The sequence below is a fragment of the Nelumbo lutea genome, chromosome 8, assembly GCF_056320005.1.
Source record: "Nelumbo lutea isolate HS-2025 chromosome 8, American lotus-T2T, whole genome shotgun sequence".
Classification (NCBI taxonomy): Eukaryota; Viridiplantae; Streptophyta; class Magnoliopsida; order Proteales; family Nelumbonaceae; genus Nelumbo; species Nelumbo lutea.
The window spans coordinates 31,439,845-31,460,849 of NC_142691.1; the positions used below are offsets into that span (position 1 = coordinate 31,439,845).

The 21,005-nt window shown below is 38.7% G+C and overlaps 1 protein-coding gene across 2 annotated transcripts in view; it reads left to right on the plus strand.

Moving 5' to 3' along the window:
* MEE21 (PIN domain-like family protein) overlaps positions 1-21,005 on the plus strand; it is a 34,607-nt gene that overhangs the window by 6,252 nt on the left and 7,350 nt on the right. For both annotated transcript variants that reach the window (XM_088957544.1, XM_088957546.1), the window contains exons 4-5: positions 2,520-2,640; positions 18,610-18,915. In XM_088957544.1, coding sequence (XP_088813670.1) covers positions 2,520-2,640; positions 18,610-18,915 — 427 coding nt within the window. The remainder of the gene's footprint in view (positions 1-2,519; positions 2,641-18,609; positions 18,916-21,005) is intronic.

Below are 21,005 nucleotides of genomic sequence, written 5' to 3' on the forward strand. Positions count from 1 at the left end.
AGAAGTGATTCATGCAAGAGTAGTTCATTGGCTGAAAACATTGGACTTATTTGTGGATTTCTCAGTTGATGATTTGTCTAGGAATTGGAAGGAAATTGCAGATTCAGCCCCAGCCAAGAGGGTCTAAAGTTCTTGTTCGACCCCTCCACCTATTGGCTTTACCAAGCTGAATTTTGATGGCAGCAACATGGGCAATCCTGGGCCCTCCGGAATAGGGAGAGTCTTGAGGGATGAAAGAGGGAAAGTGATGGCTACGTTTTCTGGCCCAATTGGAATAGGGGACTGACTCATTGAGGGCTGAGATTTTAGCATCTCTGGAAGGGATTCAAATGTTTTTTAGCTTTAGTGGCATTTATAGGGAGTTAAGTTATTTTATCTCCCATTGGATGTTTTCTTAACATTTAATCAAATAATGAAATCTCTGTTATTGATAAAGAAATATTCTTGTTATGAGTTACTGATAAAAAAAGGCAAGATAAAGATTAATCTTTCCTTGATTATGAATAATAACAAAAAGCTCAAGTTTACCCTCGTTTTTTTTTGATCAATTAGTTTACCTTCAATGTTCAATCTCATGCCCTACTCAACAAACTCCTTTTAATTGAGCCACTCAAGTTTGGTCCCAATCTGATTTTAAGTACACTTGGCATTTGATAAAACTGAAGTTTGACATCTGAAAAATAGAAAAGTTATTATCAGTGTTTAAGTCACATTAGGGTTTACCAAACAGAAAGAAACTCACAAATTTTTTCAGGTAAGGAAAGAACCACAAAAAACCTAATATAGGGTGTGTTCAAGAACCATAAAAAACCCCATTAAAGCATTACCAAACACTGAAGTCTGACATCTGAAAAATAGAAAAGTTATTCACAGCTATGATCACTGCAAAATGAACTTGCTTTTCTGCTATTCAGAGCCTCCAAAAACAATATTCTGTTTTCTGAACAGTTGTCATTATGAGTGACTAAAACACGTCCGAATGCATTCCACACATGGGTCAGCTTTTTACCAAAAAAGACCTTATCACTTTTCAGAGGTAAGGTTATGCTGACTTAAATGAGACCCAATATCTGAAAAACAACATTTTTGGAGATCCGACCCCATTAAAGCATTACCAAACACGTTATGGTTTACTTCCCAATAGGAGTATTCTTTGCAAAGCTGATGGGGAAACAGGTTACCACATTATGGTTACTTGTCCAGTTACTAAGACTGTTTGGGAATGGGTGTTTTTCCTTTTTGGGTGTACTTGGAATCCCCCTGTGAGTGTGCAATGCTTGTTCTCTCCCTCATTCTTTAGATGGCCTAAGGAAAGGGGGAAGGTTATGTGGAGAAGCATTAGGGCTGCAGTGTGCTGGTCAATATGGGAAGAAAGAAACTCACAAATTTTTTCAGATGAGGAAAGAACCACAAAAAACCTAATAGACTTGATACATTCAAGGGTAGCTCACTGGCTGAAATCAGTGGAGATATTCTCTGAATTCTCTATGGCAAACTTGTTGAGAAAGTGGAAAGAGGCTGCTCTTTGTAAGAGGACCTATAGACCCTCTTGGACCCCCTCCCGCTGGATTCATAAAACTGAATTTTGATGGATGTAGCTTAAGGAATCCAGGGCCTTCTGGGATAGGGGGTGTGTTCAGGAATGAGGAGGGGTATATTATTGCCATGTTCTCTGGGCCAATTGGAGAGGGTGACTCTCTTAGGGCCGGAATTCTAGCAGTTCTTGAAGGAATCCAAAGAGCAAGAGAATTAAGCATCAAATGCTTAGTTATTGAAGGGGGACTCGGAGATGGTGATTAGGTGGCTGAAAGGAGACATCAGTGGCTTGTGGAGCTACAGAAATGAGAAGAAAAAATTTAATTGGCTGAGTAAGGACTTAGAGGTGAAATACAGCTGGGTGAAGAGAAGTGCTAACTCAATGGCTGATGGGTTAGCTAAGCAAGGGGTGGCTAAGGATTTTTTGTTTTAGGCTAATTTTTAGTTTCTTCTTTGTCCTTTTGATGTTGGAGAGTTAAGATAGTTTACCTCCCCTTCTCTGTAATTAAATTTCACAAGTATTATTCATTAATAAAGCTTTCTGTTATTGATAAAAAAAAAAGCATTATCAAACACCACAAAACAACATACAATGATGCTACGAGTTGTACTTTAATACCACGGGTCCTGTTCAAAGGAAACACATGTTTAGTAGATCTTGATGATCAAAACTGTTCAAAATTCATGTTTTCCTTTCAATATATACTTGTATATGTATGCCCTTTAATTTATATACTTGTTTTTTTTTTTTGTATTTTTACTATGTTTCAAAAAGAAAAGAAAATCCACTTGAAACTAAGCAGGCTCCCATCAAGGGAAAAAGACAAATTAGAGTCAAGTTTTCTCACCCAACTACTTACAGATGATAGGATGAGATTGGATTTATGCCTGGAACATAAAAAGAATTTGCATTTACCTTGTTCATTTAGGAGATTTTTTTTTTCAACCTTTCCCTCTAATTATTACTGCATTTCCATGTTTAGATGTGATCATGAGAGGAGAAAGAGTGCTGTAGGATGCATTGAGGAGGTTGTTGGAGAAAATAATGCTGAACACTTCTTTATTGCTACTCAAGACACCAGTATTCGGGAAAAGTTTCGGGAGGTTAGCATTCTTCTTCTATTGCCTCTCAATCATTTTTGAGTTAAGGTAAGGAATATTCATTAATTATAAAACACATGTATACAAGAAGATATTGTACAATGGGATACACAGATCTGCTTCTGTTTGTATCTGTATTGATCTGTGTACAAATTATCGAAAAGCAAAATTGAGTTATATACTGCTCTAGAAAATTCATTATAAACCAGATTCCAGGATATATTCTGACCTCCTAAGATAGCAATTAGCAACTCTCTTCATTGCTGGCTCGATTTGGAATAACCTAGAGTTCCTCTCATTTGAAATGTTCCATATGAACCGACCATTGTGGTTGGGGCACTGTTCCAAATCACCTCTTTATGAATTGGGAGAATGCCAATCACCTTCTTTTATATTGCTCCTATGCCTCCAGAATGTGGCAACTAGCTTTCCAGTTTGGAAAACTTTGGGTGGCACCGGCTGAAGTGGTTGATTTGTTCAAAGTAGAGGTGATGGACTGCAACACTCGGAGACAAAAGCTTTTATGGCAACCTATGCATGGGGCTGTGGTTTGAAAGAAATGTGAGTCTTTGAAGAGAAAAGTAGGGATAGAGGAGGTTTTTGAAAGGCCATTAACACGGGGAGCTCCAATTTTAGCAACTGGAGGAAGGGTCTTCAGCTAATCAGCTCGATATGTGTTTGTATCTAATCTTCTTTATCAGGAGCATCCTACAAAGCCATTAAGAAGATAGTTGAAATTATACAACTAGTTATAGTCAATAACATGTTTGCCAAAGGGAAGAGTGTTCCAGTCCTTATTTCTAGCCTTCAACAACTATAGGTTTTTTGCAGAATCTATAACCTTTCCACCTGAACTCCATTTCATCCTCAACCCACCAATTTTTTTCTTCTTTTGAAGAATCAGAATAAACATTTTTATTAAAAGAAAAAAGATTCATACAACCCGAGGGGTGTCAAGATAACATCCAATGCAGCCTTAAACTTATATAGCCAACACTACAAGAGACAAATTAAGAGACAACTGATCAAGATTACAAGTCTGTAACTCAAGAAAATTCCAAAAGTTCTCTCCCAACACTGCTCTGCTCGTCTGATGAAATTCTGGATGCACCAGAATCCAATAGGACACCAAATTTTCAACCATAGATATTATCCCAATGTTATTCTGTTTGTTCTCAAATAATCTTCTAATTTTCTCATTCCATATAACCCAGCAGACTGCAAAAGGGGTGCAACTCCACCAGTGATTTAAAAGGTGTGCCTCAGGCGCGCCTAGGCGCACAGGCGAGGCGCATTTCAGGGTAGGTGCCTTGCCCAGGTCCTAGGCGCAGCCCATTCAAAAGGCGCGCGCCCGGTGCACCTTGTGCCTTAGCCTAGGCGTGCGCCTTTCGAAAATTTGCCGCCTTTTCCTTTTTTTGAGTCTGGCGGCTGGGGCGTGGCACAAAGGCGGCTTGTATAATTAGGAATTTAATATGTCACGTTAGCTACTTGAAGTAATGTAATTGAGAAAAAAAGAGATTGTGGGTTTTATATGCTTGAAAATGTTTTATATGTTTGATTTCATTTTTAAATTCTCATTTGAATATGCTTTACATATTATGCTTATGTATTTTAATTATAGATAATTGGTTTTTTAAAACATTTATTTTAAAACTTAAGTTTATATTTTTATTAATGTTATGTTTTATAATTTTTTTCATTTTTTTTTGCATTTTTTGATATTTTTTTTGAATTTTTTAGCTTTTTCTAATTGTGCGCCTTGCCTCGAAAAGGCGCGCGCCTCGCCTTGCGCCTTGCGCCTCAGGTGCAAAATGGCCCTTGCGCTTTTAAAACACTGAACTCCACATGATCCTTGCTTTTTTACAACCATTAAATCTTGGCCAATAAGAGAACAGCTCTGCTGTAGTCGAAGGATGAAACATGCTCATTCCTAAGAGAAAAGAAAAAAATCTCCACATGAAATGGGCAATCCTTCAAGAGTAGAACAAGTGGTAGACTGTCTCCTCATCCAAACAGCAAAGATAGCAGAAGCTTGCAATGCAAAAACCTCCGCATGAAATGGGCAATCGTGCAAGAGTAGAACAAGTGGAAGACTGTCTCCTCATCCGAGCAGCAAAGATAACAGAAGCTTGCAAAAAATCTCTACTCTTCAGGTATGTCTGAAGTTAAAATGTTATCCAAGGACACTAACCAGGCAAAAGCTTCCACTCTAGGGGGGATAGGGTTCCCCCACACTCCTTCCACTTGATCAGAAACCAGCTGCTCCCTTACCAGTGCCATGTAGAAAGATTTCACAGTGAATCTTCCATTTTTGCACTCTTTCCGCCACAGACCGTCCCTAGAAAGAGAGAAATATTAGTTTGTTGCAAATTTTCTAACAACAGTAGACATTCTTCAATTTCTTGATCTCTTAATTTTTTTTTTGATGAACGAAGATAATTTATTAATTCAGAAAAAAGGCAGTACAGGAAACCCTAAAGAGGCATGAGCTGTTACCTTTTCAGAAAAGTATTACATCAAAATAAAACAGAATTAGCCATAAATAAAATTACAAAGCAGCCCAAAATAACTGCTCCCTTGTAGCCCCCTGCTTAGCTAACCCATCCGCTAAGGTGTTTGCTGATCTTCCCACCCAAAGAGAGGTAACAGTCATATTTCTTGTAAGCCAGTTGACTTTCCTTAATAAATCTCTGTGTCGCCAAATGGCTTAAGCTGGGTCTGTCAGCCATCCCACAACAATTTGAATCTCCTTCAACTACTTAGTGCTGAACTCCTAATTGTTCTGCAATCTGAATACCTTGTACCGCCGCTAAAATCTCAGCACTATTAGAGTCTCCTATTCCCACGGGACCTGAAAACAAGGCTAATATGTTGCTCTCCGTATCTCTCAGCACCTCTCCTATCCCCAATGGGCCTGGGTTTCCTTGGCTGCTGCCATCAAAGTTCAGCTTTATGGCTGACAGACTACAGATTCCCTATCCGTCCTTGTATGGTTGTTAGCCACCAATATCCAATTTCTCGAAATATCATCAAAGGAAAAGGTATGAAAGAAGTCCAAAGTTCTCAACTAGTTGATGGCCCTAGTCAAGATACAATCCTTAACAGCTTCAATGCTTCTATCTTTTTCCTTGAATATCCATGCATTCCTTTCTTCCCAAATTGTCCATAATGTGGCTGTTCTAATGCATCTCGACATCATTTTCCCTTTTTTTGTAGGCCACACAAAAAAGGAAGGATCGAACAGTTGGCTTAAGTCTGTGAACAGATTCCACCTACACCCAAACAAAGAAAAAATCCAACTCCAAATAGCTCTAGACAAGGAACAAGATACAAGTTGGTGGGAGCAATCCTCACCACTAGCCCTACAAAGCACACACCAGTTAGGGGACAAACACATGAAAGGCTTTTTCTTCTGCAAGCATTCCTAGGTATTAATCTTTCTATAAAACACCTCCCAGTAGAAAATAACAATTTTAGGTGGAGCAGGTCTAGACCAAATCTCCTTGGTTGGAAATACCCACTGATTCAGGGAAGAGCAAGGAGACTTAAAAAAGGAAGCACAAGAGAAGTAACCTTTTGGATGAAGGGACCATAATCTCACATCCACACTAAGAGGGTCCAAAAAGACATTGTCAAAGAAGAGACAACAGATCTGAAACATTGTTAAGTTCATCATCGCTCAAACCTCTCTAAAAGCCATAATCCCAACTTAAGGATGAGGGTGAAAAAGGAGAAGGTAGAAAATGAGAGATAGCTTTTTCCTTGTAAAGGGAAATGGAATAGAGGGACGGGAATTGGTCCTTTAGATCAACAAGACCCACCCAAGCGTCTTCCCAAAATAAAACAGAGTTATCAGAATTGACATCATACCTGACAATGTTGAGAAATTCAGAGAGGATACTTAGGATTGCTTTCCAAGGAGATGCCAACGTTGCTTGTCGTGATACACCCACGTCCCATCCATTTTCCAGTTTGCCATGTATGCTCGCTATCATTTCAATCCACAACCTCTCCCTTTCTCTAGGCCACCTTTACAACCATTTTCCTAAGAGGGCTTTATTCTTGAGAGTTAACCTTCCTAACCCAAGTCCACCTTCCTCTTTGCTCCTATAGACTATTTCCCAATTAATTAAATGGTCTTTCTTTTCCTCCCTTGGCTCCAGAGAAAATTTCTCATTAATCTCTCCAACTTCTTAGCCTCCCTCCTAAAAATAGATAAGAAATAGATCGGTGGGTTCGCTAAGGTGGCTCTCAATAAAGTCTACCCCCTATAGAGATATAGTTCTTTTTCAAGCAGCTAATCTTTTCTCAAACTTTTCCAAAATTGGGTTCCAAAAACTACTCTCTTTGGGTTAGCCCCTAGAGGGAGACCTAGGTACTGCAAGGGCCACGAAGAGACATGACAACCTAGACAATCAGCCACAGATTGAATAATCTCCTCATTCATATTGACACCTACCACACAACTCTTATCCATGTTTATCTTCAAATTGGAGGCCTTGTCAAAATGTTGTAACAATGCTCTAAGGTTCCTCACTTTTTGCCTGTCACCCCCTTCACAAAATATTATGATATCATCAGCAAACTGTAGATGATGGGTTACCCGGACATTGTTCCTTCCTATCCTCCAACCACTCACTTCTTCCCTATTTGCCTTAGAGATTAATCTACTGAAAACATCTGCAACTAAGGTGAAAAGAAACAGGGAGAGTGGGTCACCTTGTTTAAGGCCTCTACAAGCTGGGAAGAAGTCTTTGACCACCCCATTAACTAAGACTGAGTAATGGCAAGAACTAATACAACCCTTTACCTAGTTGCACCATCTATCTCCAAGGCCACAATACCCAAGGACCTCTAGTAAAAAACTCCAATCCACAAGATCATAGGCCTTCTCTAAGTCTAGCTTACGCAAGACCTTGATTTTCCGACTTTCTCATGTTCTCCACACACTCGTTTGCTATTAAGATCTGATTTGTTATTTGCCTTGAATAAAGGCACCTTGTGCTTGACTAATGATGGATGGTAGTACTACTTAGATTCTCATGGACAACACTTTAGCCAAAATGCTAGTTATCAGACTAATCAACCTATAATCCTTAGGGTCCTTTCCATCTATTTTCTTTGGGATTAGGGCTAAGAAGGTTGCATTAACTCCAGGGCTTACATTTTTTTATATGCAAATTCCTGAAATACCCCAACTAGATCTTCTTTAACCACATTCCAACAATCTTGATAAAAAGCCATTGTCAAGCTATCTGGACTAGGTGCTTTGGATCTATCCATTGAAAACACCGTCTGCCTGATCTCTTATTCACTAAAATCCCTTTCTAACAAGTTTACTTGTTCTTTAGATATCCCAGTCCAATCCAAATCTTCCAATGTTGGCCTATTATTCAAAGGTTTCCTATAGATTGATTTGAAATGATCCACAAACAACCTTGCTATCTCATCTCGATTTGTTACTTTCTCCCCATTCACCTCTAACTTGGCGACAAAATTTTTTCTTCTCCTCCCATTATTAGCCAACGAATGGAAAAATTGTGTTCCCATCCCCTTCCTTAATTCATTTATGTCTTGACTTTTGCTTCCACGACATTTCCTCTCTTAGAAGGATCTCTTCTAAATCCTTCTTTAGGTTTCTTCTCAAAACCCTTTCTTGCTCACTATCATCATTTGAGCTTCTTTGGAATCTAATTCCTCGATCTTAGACAACAACTTAATTTTTTGCTCCTCTATTCTTCCAAATTGTTCCCTGTTTCTCTCCTTGATTTTGGATCTCAACCTCTTCAGCTTTTTGTGGAATCTCACTCCCTTCCATTTCACCCCTCTTAACTCTTCTCTCCACCAATCCCCAATCAGATGCACAAAATCTGGGTGAGTTAACCACATATTCTCAAATCTAAAAGGCTGTGGACAAGAGGCTATTGTTTCAGGACTTAACTGAATAGGACAGTGATCAGAAGTGACTCTGGGTAATGCTCTAGCCATCAAGTTCCTACAGTGACTCTCCCATTCTTCATTAAAGAGGAATCTACCTAATTTCGAACAAAGAGGGTTTTCTTGGAAACTAGACCAAGTAAAGTTGGCTTGTAAGAGAGGTAAATCCTTTGGACCACAATTACTAATAAATTCATTAAACTTTCTTATGCTAGTAGTAATTGTTCTTTGGGGGTTGTTAGTTTCGTTATAGAACCTAATTACGTTGAAATCCCCCCCAAGACACCAAGGACCCTCCCATAAGCCTTGTAATCCATACAATTCTTCCCACATCTCATTCCTCTCTCTATAAGTGTTTGGCCCATAGACATTTATTAGAACCCAAGTAAATCCATCCCCCACATTCCTGACCTTTAAAGACAGAGAATTTCCCTATTTGTTCCTTCATTGATTCTACAACATCCTCCCTCCATAATGTTACTAGACCTCCAAAAGCTCCCCAAGAAGGGGGCGATGTTCAACAAACTCCTCTTGATCTCCATACACTTCTAACCCACCTTTTATCAATTTCTGCCAACTTGGTTTCCTGTATCAACACTATGTCCGGTTTCTCTCTTCTTAGTAAGTCTTTAATAGCCCTTCTCTTTCTTTCACTTCCCAGTCCTCTCACATTCTAGCTGATGATTTTCATTGAAAACTTCATTTCAAAAAATCCCTTCCCAAAAGATTCCACCTTACAACAGAATCTTTCTTCTTTCCCCTCTCCTACTAAATTCAACGTCACCCTCAATATCTGAAATCAATCTCTCCACTCCTGATCTCTTTTTCTTTTTTCTTTTATTGTTACCCTCGGTCTTCCTAGATGATGCATTAGCTTTAGCCTCCCCTTCCCCCAACTTGGGACTTATGTGGTAGTCCTTCTCTTGAGAGATTCCTGCTTTCTCCCTTTGATCTAGTTCCTCCTCCTCTCCATACCCCTCCAACAACTCACAGATCATCTCCCATATTCTCTCTAATTCCTCTTGTCTCTCTCTAGGGGCCACTTCTTCCTCTCTCAATTCACTCTCAGAACTTCCATTCTCTCCTCTTCCCTGCAACTGGAACTTCCACTCGGGATGATGGAGTATGCGTTACAAGCACAGAAGGCACATTAGTAACCAAAACCGAATGGACATTCATACCTGTATTGTTGGGGATCAATGGGCCATCATTCAAGGGAGGGGGATGCACATAAGAAGAAAGGCCTAAATCCGTTCCCTGAGATTGATTTTGCCTTAGAGAGTTTATAGTAGGATTCAATACCTTGTCGGCTTTAACAGTTGAACTATTCTTCCCGTGCTTCCTTTCTTCTGGTATTGCATTACAGACCAAAGTATTAAGATTTTTCCTTGACCTCATATCCTGTTTTTTCTGAGCTACTGGATTGACTTCCTTTACGAGTGGAGGCAGCACCTGAACCTCAGCTTTTGTCGGACAATCCAATGCATTCACATTGTCTTCGTCAACTCTTTGCGAATCATCTTCTTCTTTATTCTCTTTAAAAAGTACCTCTGTACCCAAGCTATCTTCATCAAAAACGTTCCTCAAGCTGCTCAGATCAATGCTCCCTAGGCTCACTGTGTAGTCTGAATCAGTATCGCTGAAATGTTCCTCCTCAGAGCACTCATGTTGCTTCCGCTCTTCAAGATCACTTCGCCTGATGCTCTTCGTATTGCGTTTCTCTGGTGACAACCTGCTTGATTTTTCTGACGCAACCCACTGTAAGGAGTTCCCAGGATTGGTGATCTTCGTTGTTCGTTGTTTTCGGTCTGTTGAGCTCAATGAAGAGGAAGATAGATGGTGTTTACCATCTATCGACCCCATTCCCCTGGTCACGTGACCTTTTAAAACCCATGTGGTCCCCTTCTATGGGCTGATAAAATTCGGCCCATATAATGTTTTAACAAATTGTTCCCCCTGTCCCGCCTTAGATAGGCACACAAAGGTTGGCCCACTATTAATTTTGTCCCTTCTATTATTATGTGGCCCAGTTTTTAAGACCTGGGGCCCATCTCTTTGGGAAGGCCCATTCACAATTATCTGGCCTGGATTGGGTAGCGAGTGGGCCTTATTTATTTTAAATGGACCCAACATTTTTGCTCCCCTACCCTCTTCTCCCTTCTCACCTTTTCTCAGCCGAACAGGTGCATTTAATGAAGTAGCTTGAACGCCATTTGTTACTGGTAATGCATATGTCCAGTCAGATATCCATCTAATGCCTTGTTGATCACGTTTGTGACTTTCCATCTTCAAAAGCTTGACCAAACCCTTTCGAATTTTCAAAAGCTTGCTTTCCCTCTTTTGTGTAACTGTATCTTCCTTGTAGCTTGACCAACCCCTTACTGCCACATAAGGTTTTTTCTTCAAACTTACCATCTTCCTCCCTACGAGCTTCCTTCCACATTTCAGCTTCAATGGAGGAAGTCAACCAGACTGCCATGAAAGCTCCTTTCAACTCTCAGGTTCACTTTCCTTGGAATCTCCTCAGGCTTGATACCATTTAGTAAAATTGCTACAGACCTTAGATCTCCTCAAAAGACACCAACAGTCTTGCTCCACACAATGTTGCGATGGCTTCTGCTACTTCATCGTTCCACAGATGTAAAGGTAGACCCACCACGCACACTTTTACTCCATCCATTACTGAGGAATCCTTCGAGTTTGATGGAGACCACCTGAACATGTTCACCGACCCCAGTTTATCTTGCAAACTTACTGTCTCAACTTCTGGCTTATTATCCAGAGGATCTAGCAGAGCTTTGCACCCCTCCAAAGGAGTTAATACATATGTGGTCGTCATCCTTAGCTGTTTTGTCACCAAATCAGCAATCTCCTCCCAGTTTCTACCTGGTTTATCGACTTCAACAATCAGTTTATTGGACCACTCTCCTGTTGCCTCCGATGTCAATAATGCTGCTCTATTACCATCTTGCACCAAGGTAGGGGCCATTCTGTTGGGAATCTCAAGGTTCACTACTGTCTTCAGGGGATCCACTCTTACCTTCTTTTCCAAACCTTTGTCTTGTTTCATCTTCATTCTAGACATAAAGTCTCTCAGAGCCTTGACTAATTCTATCCACCCTTGACTCTTCCTTCTGGAAAGCAGACCATCTGCTTTCTAGCATTATCATACTGCTCTGAAAGTGCTTTGAAGAATCCTTTGTGGTTCTTCCTGCTTTCCGCCACATACCTCCTTCCCACCTCTGTTAGAAGTTCTTTCCAGCATCTATCCTTTCCCTTTGCACTTGCTGCAACTACAAAATTTATGAACCATTCTACCACATTCAGTCCTACCAATAGCACTGTAGCCAGCTTATCTTCCCTGATTTTCAAACTGATCTGCCCTCTGATTCTTAGTTCTTCTAGCAGAAAGTTCTTCGCCTCCACCTTGAGGTACTTTCTCCATCGATTGGCCTCCACAAAGTTCTCCATGTTACTTTGCTTTTCTGAATTAAATTTTAATGGTTGCTTTTTAGGCAATCCAGGCCCAGGGTTCAAACTATGCAAGTATACCCGGGGCCTATAGGAACAGGACATTCAGTAAGGACTGAGATCCTCTCCTTACTTTCAGGAGTGGAGTTTGCCACATCTTTGGAATGCTGATTGTTGGAACTTGGAGATTCTTGATCTCTTAATGGCCTCCTAAACTTTGGTCTGATGGGCTCCTTGGTCTCTCCTCACCTTAAAACATTGATCTACCCTCACCTGCTGCTCTGAATTCTGAAAGTCTATAAAGCCTTGGATGGACCTCCGTCAATTTCCCAATCCCACCCCATTTGTCTTCCCAAAATTTCTCCCTTGACCCCTTGTCCACCTTGAAACTAACCGAAGCTTTGAACTCTTGGTTAAAATTCAATATCCCATTCCACAAACTCAACCCATAGGAGTTTGAAACTTTCCTTGATTCCCTTCCAAACCTCACTACCCCATATTTCTCGGCTACCACCCTCCTCCATAAAGAATCCTTTTCTCTATCCAGCACAAACCTCCATAGCCACTTTCCCAAGAGAGCCTTGTTAAACAGCCTTACCCTTCTAAACCCCAAACCCCCTTTTCCTTTTGGTCTGCAAACCTTGTCCCAATTCACCAAGTGGAACTTCTTTGGGCCCCCAATTCTTTCCCAAAGGAAATCTCTATGAAGTTTTTCAATCTTGTTGGCCACCTTCCTTGAAATCTTTAAGAGTGACAAATAGTATGTTGGTAAGCTTGAGAGGACACTTCTAATGAGAGTTATTCTGCCCCCAAAAAACAAGTATCTTGCTTTCCATTTCTCTAGTCTTTTTTCCACCCTTTCTAGCACTGGCCTCCATACCCCTACTTCAGAAATCTTGGTCCCCAATGGGAGACTCAAAAATAGGAAAGGTAACTCTCTTATCTGATATTCCAACACAGCAACACACTGTTCCTGCATCTCTCTTCCTATTTCACTCACTCCAATTTGTAGATTCTTGGACAAATTAATTTTCAGACCTGTTAACATCTCAAAGTTTGCCAGTAAAGCCCTTAAACTCAACACTTGGTTCACTGAAACATCTAAAAAGAGAGGGTGTCATCCACATATTGAAGATGAGAAATGTAGGGCCCCTCCAAACCCACTCTAGAACTTTCAACCCAGCCCAGTTGAGCACCCTTCACCATAAGCAGATCATAGTTTTCAAGGCACGAAGGCGAGGCTAGGCGATAGGGGGTGCCTTGTCACCTAGTCGCCTAGGCGGGCACCTAGGTGTCACCTAGGCGATGGATTTTTTTAAGTAAAAACATGTACCCTATGGTAGCTCCCTAGGTTCCATAATCATAGTTCCTTGATAAATATCCATAATTTTCATAAGAAAAGTATAAACTTCATGTTAAAGTATAGAAAATCAATATATTCCAAAATATTTATGATAAGAAAAAGAAGAAAGAAAAGAAAATTAAAGAAATATAGGGGCTGAACCCCTATTTCTGTTACAGGAAAAGAAGAAAAGAAAAGGTGGAATATATAAACACACAAAATTAGTAAAGAAAAATAAGAAAATGTGTTGATTGGACAACATTTTATGTTCTTCCTTGCTTATTGGTTCTGGTTTTGAAGTCTTTGAAGGTTCAATACAACATTTAGCAATGTTTGTGTTGATTAAACCCTAACAAATAAGAAAAAAAAATAGTATATAAACACACAAAATGAATATTTTAGTTTTAAAAAAGTCTATTTTATAATTATAATCTCAAAAAAATTAAGAATATAAAAGTTTTTTATAACACGCTATAGAAAACTACTTGGCGATTAGGCAAGGTGAGCCTCCAAGGGTGCCTTGTCGCCTAGGCGTCACCTTGACAACTATGAAGCAGATTCAACACCCCCATAACTAGAACAAAAAGCAAAGGGGAAATTGGATTTCCTTGCCTCAAACCTTTGGATCTTGCATTTTCTTCACAAACTTTCGGTGTAGCAGCCACATGTTTTTGAACCTAAAGGGACTTGGTCCTACACTAGTTCCCTCTTAGGCTAGTCTAATAGGGCAATGGTCTGAGGTGTGTTTAGGTAAGGCTCTAGATACCATCCACCTCAACCCTGCCTCTCCATCTAAGGAATCGGGAATCTGTCTAATTTGGAGTATAGGGGTTCATCTTGAAAGATACTCCTCTAAGTCTAGGTAAGTCTTTAGGTACCATCCACCTCGACCCTGCCCGAGTATTATTTTGGGAGGATCTATGGTTGATGCATACTCCTCTCAAGTTTGCTTTCCCTAGCCTTTATTCCTTGCCTGATTATAAACTACAACTTGTGTCGAGTCTTGTCACCTTTTCTTATTCCCAGGCAAATTGGGACTTTGGTTTTAGACTGGGATTGAGGGAAAGTGAGTGTAAAAGCCCTCATTCAATTGGACAACCTTGATCTAGCTTTTCTGGACCAATTAGTGGAGGCCACTAGAGTTTGGTCTCCTGCTTCAAATGGTGTGTTTACTTGTGCTTCCTTTTTCAATGCCCTTTTGTTGCCTATTACCTTGGGGAGAACTTCCTGGTGAAGGAGATTTGGAGTAAGCCTATCCCTCCCAAAATCCAAGCTTTGTGTTGGGAAGTCTATCTTGGAAAGTTTAACACTTGTCATATGCTTCAAGAGAAAAGGCCAAACAAATGCCTCTCGCCTCATATGTGCTTCCTTTGCTTTGCAAGTAGTGAATCCTTACCACATTTATTGCTATTTTGCCTCTTTGTGCTTTGTATTTGGGAATGTTGCCGTTCTTTGTTTGGTTGCAAGTGGTATCCCCTACAGGATGTTGCTAGCCTCTTCAGTCCAAGCTTCCTAAGACAACCAAAAAAGAGAGGAAGAATTATGTGGAAGGTAGTAAGGGCAGTAGTGGTGTGAACTATTTGGGAGGAAAGGAATGGAAGGATCTTCAATGAGAATAGTAGTAGATCAAAAGAGCAACTCTTTGAGGCCATAAAAATCAAAGCTGTGCATTAGCTAAAGAGATTAGTAGTGGCCAATGGGCAGTGGATTTTTTTTTTTAAGTAAAATCATGTATCCTTGGGTGATTGTATTTTACCGTTGATAAAATCATATTTCCTGAATAAATATTCATAATTTTCATAATAAAATATAAACTTCATGTTAAAGTATAGAAAATCAACATGTTCCAACATATTCAAGAGAAGAAAAAGAAGAAAGAAGAAAATTCGAAAAATATAGGGGCTGAACCCCTATTTCTGTTATAGGAAAAATTTAGAAAGAGAAGAAGAAGAAGAAATTAGTATAAACAGGTATCAGATCTGATAAGGAGTTGGGATATGTGAGGTCTTTCAAAGCTTGTTAGAAGTGTGTGGTGGGCTATCCTTGCAGCTGTAATCAGTTCCATATGGGCGGAGAGAAACAGAAGAATCTTTCAAAATAAGGAGAAAGAGGTGGACTGTCTTGTGTCTTGTGCAGTGGCAAAATTAGTGTCTTTGATTGCAGGCTCGAAAGGTTTCCATCCTAGGGTCTTGGGGTCTCAGTTAAGGTCTATTAGTATGTTTGAGTTGTAATGTAAGCTGAGAGGATGTTCTCAGCCTTTGCTCCCTCCTGGGAGCTTCTTTGTACGATTCTGATTTCAGTCAATAAATCTACCTTACCTTTTTTTAAAAAAAAGAAGAAATTAGTATATAAAAACACAAAATTAGTAAAGAAAAAGAAGAAAATGTGTTGACTGGACAGCATTTTATGTTCTTTTTTACTTATTGGTTCAGGTTTTGAAGTCTTTGAGGGTTTAATACAGCATTTAGCAATGTTTGTGTTGATTAAACCCTAACAAATAAGAAAATAACAAAAATAAATTAGTATATAAACACACAAAATGAATATTTTAGTTTAAAAATGTCTATTTTATAATTTCTTTTTTGATCAATAACACAATTCATTAAATATCACAATAATTACAGGGAGGAAGACAAAACTTTCTTATCTTCCAATTACAACATGGAAACAAGAGAGAAATGTCTATTTCATAATTATAACCTTAGAAAATTAAGAATATAAAAGTTTGTTATAACACGCTATAGAAAACTGCTTGGCGATTAGGCGAGGTGAGACTCCAAGAGCGCCTTGTCGCCTAGGCGTTGCTCTGACAACTATGGTTCTGAGAGTGGTAGGTTTGATTTTGTAAGGGTTGTAAAGTGTTGACTGTTGAGTTAAAAGAGTATAGGCAGATGAGATCTGGAGAGATGTGAAGTTTGCTTGAGGTCATATATGAGATTATTTTGTCTCAATTTTTTTTTTCAAGTAGGTGGAAGTTTCGGTATAAGGTTGTTATGGTATGATGAGAAATTTGGAAAAGGTGTAAGGGTTGTAAAGTGTTGACTGTTGAGTTAAAAGAGTATAGGCAGATGAGATTTGGAGAGATGTGAAGTTTGCTTGAGGTCATATATGAGATTATTTTGTCTCAATTTTTTTTTTTTCAAGTAGGTGGAAGTTTCGGTATAAGGTTGTTATGGTATGATGAGAAATTTGGAAAAGGTGTAAGGTGGAGTTCTTGTCGCTTTTATCTTCATGAGGTTGTTTGGTTTGGTGTGTCGAAATCGATGAAGTCTATCATTGGGGGTCTATCTTCATTTGGGTATTTCTTGTTCCTAATTTTTAGGTCTGGTGGGTTTTCTCTTGCTTGTCTTTTCCGTTTTTTTTTTTTTTTGTTTTTTGGTCCTTGCTTGTCTTTTCCTTATCTAAGTGATGTATCACCTGAGCTTGTTCCTTCTTTTTATCTCAATGGAGTTTCTTTTTACTATAGACAAACACATTCATGGGTTATTCATAAGGGAAATAGTCAACGTATGAGGGATTATAGTTTGAACAAGGATACCAACAAGGTGATTGCTGGGAAAAAATAGCGTGTAGTTTGTTAACCAGAAAAGTAGTTCAGTGATGACTATATATTTTCTATATATTTATGTATATTATATATATTATGTATATTATAAATTAATAAATATGCGTTATATATAAATAATATTTATAATATATTATATATTATTTAAAATATAATATTATATATATTTATATATTTTTATTATATATTTGTGTATTTTTACAATAAATATTATAAAAACCAAAAAACGATGAACCGAGTTGACAGTTAACCGGTTTGTGAACTTCACAAAAAAGGCCCACGGTTCGGGTGCCCCTACTCCCCATGTGCCTAGGCAATGTTTGGAAACATTGGAGTATGTTTCTTGTGCAAGGTTTTATAAACCACATATATGATTGTTGTTATAATGTCAAAGTCCAATAAATTTTGGTTTAACCATAAACAATTTGTATTTGATAAAACAAGCATAAAGAATGTGTCATTAAATATTTAGTAATATTTCTGCTATATCCAATGAGAAAAGTACGTTTCAGCTGTACAAACTATTATGCCAGTTTTTTTTTTTATTATTTTTGTGGTGCCATCTTTCCACAATTACCTTACATTTGCGTTGCCTAAAATGTTAGGATTGTGTATATCTTCTACACCTCTCTTGGTAAGTCAAACAATTGGTTTGTATCTATTAATAATGCATAAATTTGTATATTTTACAATAATTACTAACTTACTATAGAGGTCTTGTAATTATTTTATATAGGGGGTTTGTCTCTATCACCTTATATATTGATACTCATCTTCCGTACCTATCTGAAAAGATAGGGGGTTCATTTCAAGCAATGTTTTAAAACGCGGAGGCGTGACGCGAGGCGTTCCACTACCTAGAGGCGTGAGGTGTAGTTCAGAACGCCAGAGGCGTAAGCCTCCCGAACACAAGGAGGCGTAAGCCTCCTCAAGAGGAGGGGGGTTAGGAGGAGGAAGGGGGGTATCACTTTTTCTTTATTTTTAATAAAAAGCTTTTATATTAAGAAGAATAAAGATGCATAACATTAAATGAAAGGGGGGGTGTTGTTGACGCGGAGGCGAGCGAGTGAATCATAGGGGCAGGGGGCAAACCACATTCTTTCCCCTTATCTTTTCTTCCCTTCCCTTCCCTTTTCTTTCCTTTCCATTTTTTTTCTTCTCTTTATTTTTCTTTCCCTTCCCTTTCTTTTCCTTTCCTTTTTTTCCTTTTTCTTTTTTTTTTCTGCCTTTTTATATAAGATGTGCATGAGGCGCATGAGGCATATGCCTCTAGCATGCCTCGTAAAAAAAGCACACGAGGCGTACGGCTCAGAGGTGTCAGCGCCTTCGGCATATGCCTCAAGACGTTTTGGGAGCGCCTCGCCTAGAGGCGTACCTCCAGGGGTACACCTCCCACACCTTTTAAAACACTGATTTCAAGTCTCTACTGCTAGAGATGTGGAAATTTTTAAACACTACATTTTAATGGCTTTGAATCGAGTGCCTCACTGAGAGGTGGTTTCACAATTACCATGCAAGGGATGGTTGTGAATTTATTGAGCTAAGGAACTTTAGATAATCAGTTGATACCTCAAATCTGTATAAAGCATAGTTGTTAAACCAAGGTTGTGCTGCCACATTGATATATAATATATGCCATTTTATCATTTGATTGCAGGTGCCAGGTGTTCCTGTGATATTTGGTTTGAGAAACTCCTTGTTCCTTGAGCCTCCGTCAGCATTCCAACGCCAATTCGTTAAATCTACAGAAGAGGAACGCTTACATATGACAGAAATGGAATATAAGATGATAAAAAAGAAGGAAAAGAACAAATTAGAGGCCAAAGTTGCAACAGATTCCCCTGATGCACATGAAGGTTTAGTAGATCAAGTTGTAGTGCCAGAGACTGTAAATCCCAGAAAAGTTAGAAGAAAAACACTTGGTGTAACAGATAAAGCTAAATTTAAGAGAAAGAAAGCAAAGGTTAGACTCTGTTTTCACATCATCCTTTTTTATGTGGTTGTCTTATAATGTTCCTTAACATGGTCAGATGGTTTTTCTTTGTTCCATGCTTTCTGGGGAGAAGCATGCTAAAATGTTGGAAATCTTGCTTGCTAGTCTCGAATCATATGCATAGTTGTTGGAAATTGCATAGATGATCTAGGATGTTCAATAACTTTTTTTTTTACAAAATGTCCTTAACCGATAACTTCCTATTCCATTTGTATATAGGTTTAGTTTAGGTGTGGACATTGTTCAATTGTTCAACACAGTCCATCCAAATCCAACAACTTGAATATTAAATACTAATTGCTGAAGCCATAATAATAAATACTAATTGGTAACATGTTATTAGTTCGACCAGATCTGATTTCCTTCCTGAATTAAAAGAAAAAGAGAAGGTGTTGATAAAAAAACGGGAAAAAGAGAGAGAGAAAAGGAAGGAATGGTTCGAATGGTCTTTGAGAGGGAAAAGTCACCCTCTCTTAGCCGACCATAATATGTATAAATAATAGGTTTGTAACATTTAAGTACAAAGACCTTTGTGCCCCTCTTTATGTATGGGATACTCTACTGACTTCAGACATAATAGATCAAACTCTTTTTTTTTTGATGAATATTGACAAAACTCTTTTAAGGTCTGGTGTTTTCTTTTTGGCCAGTTTTTTTGTTGGTTTTGGCCCGTCTCTCTCTCTATACATGCTTCTGTTTACAGTTATAGTGCCTATTTGGGAGGGTTTTTGAGACATGGCTTTCCACGTTTTGAGCTGGGCCCCACACGAAACTCATAAAAGCTGTATTTGTTGAAAATCCAGAAAGCCAATATTGGCATTTCACACGCAACAAACGCGATTGTAAACTGAAGCTACTCCAGGTAGCTTGTTCGGAACATAGGTGCTCAGCAACCATGACTCAATCAATGCAACCCACCTCCAATGCAGAAGCCATCCTAAAGAGGCTCATAAGACCGTCTATGATACTGTTCTTTATTTTTTGTATTTTTCTTAGTTTTTGATAGATTTTTTTCCTAAATTATGTTAAATTTAAGAGTGGAATATATATTATTTTATTTTATTTCAATGAGTTTGGATCGGATTAGGTCAATCCGACCTATTTGCATTTGAATTGGATTGGATTGGACCTTATTTCCAGATTTGGATTGAGTTGGGCTTGGTCCATTTGTCAATGGTTATTAATTGGATCAGATTGGGTTGGACCAAAACCCGTCCAATTGACACCCCTAGTAATATATGGTGTGCAATTCTGCCTTGCAAGATGTTTCTCTCTAATGAAGTGATGATCTACCTCAATATGCTTGGTATGATTGTGTTGGACAGGGTTATAAGCTATACTAATGGCAAGTTGGCAAACGTATAAGCTCATTGGTCCTTTGGTAGTAAAGCCCAACTCTCCAAGTTAAGTTTTAAGCCACAGTTTTTTTTTTTTTTTTTTCTCTTGAGAAATAGTTTAGTATCATTTATATTGGCCAAAATGCATGTACACAGGGATTATACAATCATTGCCCATGCATCTCTATACCCCCAAATCCTGCTTTAAAGAAAGGCTGTAATTTCTATTTTTAAACAATTGTTTACAGCAAGCCAAGGAAATATTTTCCCAAGATTTTCTAAATCACTGTTTGTGGAGCTACTTTTATTCTTGAAGATCCTTGCATTTCTCTCCTTCCATATGCACAAAAAAACCGCTGTAGGAATGATGTTCCATGCCAATTTATCCCATTTAATTAGACTTTCAACTCTCCAATCTTTCACAAAATCCACTATGGATTCTGGGAAGCAGCTTTTAACCTCAAACAAGTTCCCAATTTTTTATCATACCTCAAAATTAAATCTGCAATGTAGTAGTAGATCAATTTTTGATTCAATTTTCCCCTCACAGAGAACAGAGTTTGTAGAATCCCACAATATACCCTTGCTTACCAAATTGTCCCGAGTTAAAATTCTGTTCAAGTAGGCAGTCCATTCAAAAAGAGTACCTGTGTGGGGAAATCTTGGACCAACCAATTTTAACCTGGATTATCCAGTCCTTTGATCTAGAGATAAAGTTATAAA